General features: G+C 33.9%; 2 protein-coding genes across 7 annotated transcripts; one reads left to right on the top strand and one right to left on the bottom strand.

The window, feature by feature from the left end:
- The first annotated feature begins 790 nt into the window (after window positions 1–790).
- LOC111714667 (keratin-associated protein 19-2) lies at window positions 791–1,904 on the top strand. 6 transcript variants are annotated; one of them, XM_023489818.1, is made up of 4 exons: window positions 791–887; window positions 1,152–1,398; window positions 1,503–1,711; window positions 1,814–1,904. In XM_023489818.1, the coding sequence occupies exons 1-4, from the start codon at window positions 876–878 to the stop codon at window positions 1,829–1,831; spliced, it is 486 nt and encodes a 161-aa protein (XP_023345586.1). In that variant the 5' UTR covers window positions 791–875; the 3' UTR covers window positions 1,832–1,904. The 6 variants fall into 6 exon arrangements, with proteins under 6 accessions (XP_023345586.1, XP_023345585.1, XP_023345581.1 ...); XM_023489817.1 differs by having other exon boundaries at window positions 793–887; window positions 1,152–1,380; window positions 1,506–1,901; XM_023489813.1 differs by having other exon boundaries at window positions 793–887; window positions 1,503–1,901.
- Window positions 1,905–4,652: 2,748 nt separating this feature from the next.
- LOC111714670 (keratin-associated protein 19-2) lies at window positions 4,653–6,053 on the bottom strand (the record flags this gene model as incomplete). The annotated part of the gene is given in 2 exon segments (XM_023489820.1): window positions 4,653–5,434; window positions 6,011–6,053. Coding segments are annotated over 2 exon segments (720 nt in total). The 3' UTR covers window positions 4,653–4,726.
- Between the last annotated feature and the right edge of the window lie 2,952 nt (window positions 6,054–9,005).

The following is a 9,005-nucleotide window of genomic DNA, read 5'->3' as shown; positions in this document are numbered from 1 at the left end:
TAGTCATTCTTTTCTCTTCAATGTTTATACTTGGTAATTATTGTAGTTTTTTGGTTCCAAATTCAAGTAGAGGATCATTTTATCTGGCATATTACTATAAGCTTGTAGAAAAGAATAAAAAGTAATTTTCAGCTTCACTATATCTTATCCAAAAAAGGGTTTTTAAATACAATCCATTCCCGAATGTTGGTCTTTAAAGATTTATAGAAAATTTCTTCTTAACAACCAACAACAACAGCTACAACCAAATGAACTATTTATGAGAAACGAAAGTTCATGAATGCATGAATTTTTTTTTCAAAATAAGGATTTGAAGGAAAGAGGTTAAAAGTAGAGGTAGCTTTTTTGAACAAACAAAATCTTTTGTGAGTGATGGTGTCGTTAAGAAAAACGAATAATGGACTATGACTTAGATAGTTCAGAAAAATGAAAAACGATAGTTTTGAAAAAAAAAAGTGAAAAAAAAACGATTGATTTAAATTGTTCAAACGATCTCTATTGACAATTAACAATAATTTTGAGAATGAGAGTTTTATGAGGTTTAAAACACTTATGTTCTTGGTACATAACATGTGATGAGCATTGACAAAAATAGTATTTTTCTATTCAAATACTGTTTGTTGATTTCTGATTGTTCCGACTATTTGAAGAACAGTTTTGAACTTTATTCAACAGATTAATTAATCATGTGGTAATTAATGAAGCCCCCCCCCCCCTTTAAAGGGTTAAACTGATTGCTAATTTTTTTGTCAGTACGTCTTGGTTTCGAACAAAACTGAACTGCCTGACATTTAACCCAGATGACAGAATTGTATAAAAGGAGAATAATTTCTTCATTCTTCAGTTCAACTCTGTAGCTTGGCAGATAAAGAACCATGAAGTGTATGGTAAGCATGGCTTTTTCATAAAAAAAATAATCGCATCTGATCATCAAAATTGTCCAACTTTTTATTTTATTTCTAAACATGTTAAATTGCTGTACAATTAGGACCCCATTTAACTGATCACTATTACAAGTTTGATTTTAACTTCACTATAACAAATTTGATTTTAACTGTCTTTTAACAAAAAAATTGATTAATTTTAAAACTGCTAATTCAATTTAATCGTTCAAAACCATGCCAGGTTTAACTCACACTTTTACATTTTAGATTGCCCTCGTACTCCTTGGAGTTGCTGCCACTGAGGCTAGTTATGGATATGGAGGATATGGCAGAAGTTATGGAGGATATGGCAGAAGTTATGGTGGATATGGAGGATATGGTGGATATGGACATGGATATGGACATGGGTATGGCAAGAGGTCTGCTGACGCTGAGCCTGAACCAACAGCTGTAGCTGCTGCTGAACCCGAAGCTGATGCCTCTTATGGATATGGAGGATATGGCAGAAGTTATGGTGGATATGGAGGATACGGCAGAAGCTATGGTGGATATGGACATGGTTATGGCCATGGGTTGTAGCTGCTGCTGAACCCGAAGCTGATGCCTCTTATGGATATGGAGGATATGGCAGAAGTTATGGTGGATATGGAGGATACGGCAGAAGCTATGGAGGATATGGTGGATATGGACATGGTTATGGCAAGAGATCTGCTGATGCTGAGCCTGAAGCTGATGCCTCTTATGGATATGGAGGATATGGCAGAAGTTATGGAGGATATGGAGGATATGGCAGAAGTTATGGTGGATATGGCAGTTATGGCCATGGTTATGGCAAGAGATCTGCTGATGCTGAGCCCTCTTATGGATATGGTGGTTATGGTGGATACAGCAGAGGATATGGGTATGGAGGTTATGGTTATGGTCATGGCTATGGATATCATGGTTAACTCTATAGTTTGTGAAATTCCAAGAGTGCAGAGTTGAATTGTCTAAATTGAAATAAAAAAGAAATTAATATTTTTTTTTTGCAAATGTAGAAAATCAATAGAAATTTTAAGACTTTTTTCAGACACCAATAGTGTCTTTATAAACCCACATTTAGGCACCTTAATCTTAGCACTGAATTTTTCTTAAATGGACAGGGCTTGAAAAGTGTCTTAACCCTTTAACACTGGGCTAGACCAATACATGCATTTACTTTAAACTTTAAACTATAAGTCGAGAAACTAGGATCATCTGACATCTTATATAAACAAATCTAATGAAGAAAAATAACGTTTTTCCCACACAAACTGACACAACTCCCAAATTCTTAAAAGTAATACATTTGAAAGTAATACATTTGAAAGGACAGACCGGCTATGTAAGGTAGTTGAACTGAGTATGCAGTGTTGTGGAAAGCTTCTTTAGGATTCATTTGAGACATATAAAACTTTTCAAAGACCTGTAAATCCTGAGTTTAAGCGCAAATTCGACGTTCAAAACTCCTACTTTGGGGGTGGATACGTTTTCAGAATCGTTTTTTTTAAATTATTAAATAACGACGAAAAAAAAGTAAAAATAATACATGGTAATCTTTTTAGATGGTTAGGAACATATTTCTCAAAAGAAATTTGTCAATAAATCAGTGCTAGAATCAATTATTTCGTTTTCATCATTTTATTGAATTTCTTATTTTCTTTGAATTTATTCGCAGATTTCTTCAAATTCTTCAAATTTAGTCTTTCAGTAATAATTCCAGAAAATAATGAGAAAATAGAAACTAATTATTGAACAAGATTACTTATTTTCGATGATAAGATTAATCTTTATTTTCTCAACCGGTTCCTAAACAACTAATTAGTTTACTGTAGAGTTCAGTATACATTTTTTATCGTCGTTATTTAATAATTCTAAAAAAAACGATTCTGAAAATGTATCCAACCCCAAAGTAGGAGTTTAGAATGTCAAATTTGCGCTTTAACTCAGGATTTACGGGTCTTTAAAAAGTTTTATATTTCTCAAATGAATCCTAAACAAGCTTTCCACAACACTGCGTAATAAGCTAAGTTAAACTTCCTTACATAGCCAGTCTGTCCCTTTAAGAACATGATAAATGCTCATGCATTGCACTTGAATGTCAATGTATGGCGTCTTCTTTCCCCAGACCCTTACTCCAGAACAGGCTGGAGGTGGGGGGTGGGGGAGGGGTGGTGTTTGGGGCCCCCTTCTGTCTAGTATTATTTTGCCTTTGCACTCTCATTTTTGACAGTATCACCGTGACATTTTGTTACTTTCAATGAACATAAATTTAAAGGGCTTTTTGTGAACGAATTTGTTTTTACTAATGCGAAGGGTACAGGGCGGTAAAAAGTCCGATATGTGTAAAAAAAAGTCTAAAATAGCCCATAATTGTTGTTTGATTTAAGCTATAGATATCTAAAAACTTTACTTTTAAAAGCCCTTGAAAAATGGATCCAGAAACATGTGTCACACTTTGATATTTGTTGACCAAAAAAAACATACATTTTTTTAACCTTTTTTGGCATGCTTTTCATTTATACCCTCCCTAGCACCCAAACTATTCTAAGGGGAGGGGGGGGCCCTCCACCCAGGAAATACATAGATTTGGAACCCCCAGCCTTTGTAGGGTTAAACAGTCCAAAAACGTCACAGCAAAGTGTATGGAAACCCTATCGCCCCCTCCTTCTATTCAATATATCCTTACGGCGGTAAGCAATAATATCATTATAATGAGGACGACTTTTTATTTAAGTTTAATTGTAAACAAGCTTTAAGTTTACAAATAATTGAAGAGAAGCTTTTTAAATTGACAGCTTCTGTTTGTTTCCATATTTTGTGTATCCATAGCTGAAAACTTTAGAATAGGATACCCTAAATCCCGATCGGTTAGTTAATCTGGAGATTAATAACAAGATTAATAACAAGCATGATTTAATCTGGAGATTATGAAAAAGGAAGGATCAAGCATTAATCCCGATATCCACAATTCAAAAGTTCCCAGCTCATGCTGTTTAAAAGCTTGATATAAATAAAAACCACTGTATACGTAAATATTGCAGTGTGAATTAGTAGATAAAGCATTAAATAACAATCTAAACATTATGATTTCAAAGTTAATTGTTTTTATCATTTACTGCTTGGAGTGGATGGGGGTTGTTGTTGTTGTTAAACTTTTAGACATTCTCCCATATTCAGGAGTTGAAACAAGCAATTAAGAAATGGAGTAAAGATTTAATTTTAAAAATAACAACATTTTACAAGCCCCCCCCCCCCTCCTTGAAAATATCGTAAACCGCCCCTGTTTACACAAACAATTAAAAAAGACAGATAAGATTAAAAGTTTCAATTATAATAAAAATAAAAAAAGTTGTTTTGATAAACTATATTGCTTTAGGCATGCTGACTGCTGAGTAACCATCTGCTTAGTTATAATTTAGTGGGACTTTGTTGGGCCAAAAATCAAACATTGAGCATGTTTTGAATCAATTTTTCATTAAGGTGTAAGTGTGATGTCAATCTCCACACAGTAGAATACGAATGTGGCCAAGGCCAGATTTTAATTTGTTAAAATTCAATGTTTAAGAGATAAAATTTGAATGTTTTACATTCTGCAGTGCAGTGCAGAATCTGCACTCTATATTAAGATGATGTTTCATTTTCCTAACTAATTTATATCTAATAATAAAGATTAATTTAATCAAAAAGTAATTGGTGGTATTTTACCAATTTCATTACATTTTGTTTCTACTCTACACAATATTTCTCTCAAATATCAAGTTTTTTTTATTTTAATTCAGACAATTCAACTCAGAACTCTTGGTATTTCACTAACCATAAAGTTAACCATGATATCCATAACCATGGCCATAACCATAACCTCCATACCCATAACCTCTGCTGTATCCACCATAACCACCATATCCATAGGAGGGTTCAGCATCAGCAGACCTCTTGCCATATCCATGTCCATAACTGCCATATCCCCCATAACTTCTGCCGTATCCTCCATATCCTCCATAACTTCTGCCATATCCTCCATATCCATAAGAGGCATCAGCTTCAGGCTCAGCATCAGCAGATCTCTTGCCATAACCATGTCCATATCCACCATATCCACCATAGCTTCTGCCGTATCCTCCATATCCACCATAACTTCTGCCATATCCTCCATATCCATAAGAGGCATCAGCTTCAGGTTCAGCAGCAGCTACAGCTTTTGGTTCAGGCTCAGCGTCTGCAGACCTCTTGCCATACCCATGGCCATAACCATGTCCATATCCACCATAGCTTCTGCCGTATCCTCCATATCCACCATAACTTCTGCCATATCCTCCATATCCATAGGAGGCATCAGCTTCAGGTTCAGCAGCAGCTACAGCTGTTGGTTCAGGCTCAGCGTCTGCAGACCTCTTGCCATATCCATGTCCATATCCATGTCCATATCCTCCATATCCACCATATCCTCCATAGCCTCCATAACTTCTGCTATATCCTCCATAACCATAACTAGCCTCAGCGGCAGCAACTCCAAGGAGTACGAGGGCAATCTAAAATGTAGAATTATTTGAGCTGTTCTAGATTGTGATTTGTTGAAAGTCATGCAAAGTTAAATTGTCCACTTTTCCACTGAATTTTTTTCCAGTGGTAATGATAATTACCGGAAAAGATGAATTGGAAAACAGAATTCTGGTAATTTTTAGTTACGGAAATTTCTGCCAAAAACCGAAAATTCTAGAAAAGATTTCAACCCAAAAAGTTTTCTGGCGGAAAATTTTTCCTAAATGTTTTAACTTACCAGGCTGCATTTAGTGTATTTAAATTTAAATTTTTCATCCGAGGGCACGCCACAGATTATGGATAAATTGGTTTAGTAAAACTGGAAATTTTATTTCTGCCGGAAATATTCTGCCTGAAAAGATTTTTCCGGCACCTTTTTTTTGTCTGAATGAAAAAATCTCAGGCAAACTTTTGGCGGAACCGGAAATGGATTTTTCGATGGATACTCTTTACACAGTCATAATTAACAACTTAAGCAAAATTACTGGGCAATTGGTGGATCAGAGTCAATAAATTATTACAATATCTTTTCCATTAATTTGATTTTGTGAAAAAGTCTTGCTTACCATACACTTCATGGTTCTTAATCTGCCAAGCTACAGAGTTGAACTGAAGAATGAAGAAATTATTCTCCTTTTATACAATTCTGTCATCTGGATGGTTAAATGTCAGAAGGTGTACCGTGTAATGCACCATTATATAGGACGGGAACATTTAGTGCAAGAAAAGGCAAAATCAAAAAATTGCAAATCACAAAATTCAAATATATTAACAATTGTTAAATACATATTCAAGCAAAACAGAATAAAATGCAAGAATTTTTAAACATTTCCAATAAGTAGGACTGAGCAACATTCTGCTAAAGAAACAGAGTTTTTTGAAAATTATCGCAAGAATCCGTTAACAAATGGTAAAATCCATTAATTTTTAAATAGTTAATGAAATAGATTAGCCGTTTTTGATAAAAAATAATGGTTGAAAAGGAAAACAAACAAAAAAGTTTTTAAAAAACAGCAACTTATGTTCTTCTTTTTTGGCTAAAATTAAATGAAACTTGCAAAAAAAAATTTTTAATCTATTTTGATGTTTTTAAATGTTGTCTTAAGTCCTATATATATGATGAAACTTTTAAAGGTTTTTTTTGCAATTTGGTGATGACTTGTGCCATATAACCAACTTGATAAACTGTGAACAATTTTTTAATGAAATTTTGGCAAACCGCTTACACCGTTAATGCTAGAAACAACCGTTAATGGCTTGCATCGATAACTGACAATCTGTTATAAACATTAACACAATTTCGGAACAGCTAATGCCCTTAATTTAAAAAAACAACCATTAAAAGCAAAATATCTTCCAAATTAACTCCATTAATAAAATTTAGATCATTAACTAGCTGTAACTTTTTAAAAAAAATGGAAAATACCATTAATGAAATGAAAGTTCCATTCTTACCTTTTGTTATGCGACGTTTTTGTCATGCTCTGTTTTCCCTCGCCCCTGAGTACCCTGGAGTAAAGCTGTGAAGCCCCTATGGACAGAGGAGAGTTTGTTCCACAGAAACCAAACCGGTTATAAATTGTAAACTTAGTCTTAGAAACCATACTGTCTGTAGTCAGTTAAACTTTGATATTTGATGTAATACCTATATGTGTCGTGACTTTGCCTTTGAAAGGCATATTAAGATATTCTTTAACGATTTGTGTATTGTTTATGGTTTAAACTCAAAATTGATCTTGTTTGTAATTGTCGAGAAACTTTTAGTCCGGCAAAATAACGAATCTTTGATATTTCTTTTATTTTATGATTAAATGTGCTATATATGAACATATTTTTCACTATACTTAAAAGTTAACCTTTTATATATGTTTTTTTGTTCTATTGAATAAAATAATACTGTCAATCGTTTTAGATTTAATTGTGACCCTATATCTAGAGCACTGGTTTACTTGAGATGAAGATCTGAAATAATGGATTAGAGTCAAGAGTTTATGAGGCTTGGATGAAGTTTCTTATCAACTTAAGCAGAGCATGACAAGGTGTGATACCACAAGGAGTATCTAGATATGTTTAGCCAGTAGTTTGGTCCCTCAACACCTTTAAAATTTACACCTACCTGAAATTATTCTTTTTTAACTGTTACTGTTAACAAAATGGCTAGAAAAAGTGGGAACGTGTCCAGCTCTACCAATAAGCAGAATCTTTTGGGGAGTTGGTAAAAAACTTCCAGACATCAATACACTTAAATTTCAAAAAACCTAATGTCAAACACCCAAGCATCAGAACATTTGAAACAAAACATCCATGGATATAATATCCAAGCTACCTAAATATGTATTATACGGATATAATATCCAAGCTACCTGAATATGTATTATACAGATATAATATCCAAGCTACCTAAATATGTATTATACAGATATAATATCCAAGCCACCTAAATATGTATTATACGGATATAATATCCAAGCTACCTAAATATGTTTTATACAGATGTAATATCCAAGCTACCTAAATATGTATTATACAGATATAATATTCAAGCTACCTAAATATGTATTATACAGATGTACTATCCAAGCTACCTAAATATGTAATATACAGATGTAATTACACTGCTACCTAAATATGTATTATACAGATGTAATATCCATGCTACCTAAATATGTAGTATACGGATATAATATCCAAGCTACCTAAATTTGTATTATACGGTTATAATATCCATGCTACCTAAATATGTATTATACGGATATAATATCCAAGCTACCTAAATATGTATTATATGGATATAATATCCCTACCTAAATATGTATTATACGGATATAATATCCAAGCTACCTAAATATGTATTATACGGATATAATATCCAAGCTACCTAAATATGTATTATACAGATGTAATATCCATGTGTTAACATAAATTCGAAATATAAGGAAGACGATTTTACCGACTCAAATGCCGTAGCCTTTTCACAAAACGTGTTTATCCATTTCCTCCATGTAGTGGCCACATGTCAAAACCCAGCTCCCGCCTCACCCCTCACATCCCAGTCAGTTAAGTTTAGAGAGTTGAGCTGGTAACAGCTCCGACACAGGGAGCCTCTTGACTCCTTTATGATGATGGCGCAGATACTCAGCTAGCAGCAGACGTGCTTACCCGAAGAGTTCCCAGGCGATCATGCTTTCCAGAGACAACATAATCGCTCAATAGGACCATGATAAAACCGCGATCTCTGCCTACTAGGTTGGATAAGCCCTGGTGTTTCAGTTCCTGTAGATCTACTCCACCAACATGAAGCTCCACATCACTCCCATGAAGTCCCCCCCAAATATTCATCATTTATTCCTTTGTTAATTTCTAAACCATCCAATTTTAACCCCACTTGGGAAACTATTTCAAAACTTTCGTTTTTATTAAATAAATGTTAGAAATATCCATTTAGATCTCTTTTATTTTATCATATTGACTTTTAAAGTCAACACCATGCTATCTAAATATGTAGTATACGGATATAATATCCAAGCTACCTAAATATGTATTATATGGATATAATATCCA

Source organism: Eurytemora carolleeae, unplaced genomic scaffold, assembly GCF_000591075.1.
Source record: "Eurytemora carolleeae unplaced genomic scaffold, Eaff_2.0 scaffold1524, whole genome shotgun sequence".
Classification (NCBI taxonomy): Eukaryota; Metazoa; Arthropoda; class Copepoda; order Calanoida; family Temoridae; genus Eurytemora; species Eurytemora carolleeae.
The sequence above is the reverse complement of the archived record's forward strand: the minus strand, read 5'-3'. Positions and strand labels throughout refer to the sequence as shown.

What these genes read in the sequence shown, in the direction of transcription:
- LOC111714667 (XM_023489813.1), top strand. An exon ending in AGGATATGGCAGAAGTTATG is followed by an intron (nt 1,399 to 1,502) that starts GTGGATATGGAG and finishes CTTATGGATATG; the next exon opens with GAGGATATGGCAGAAGTTAT.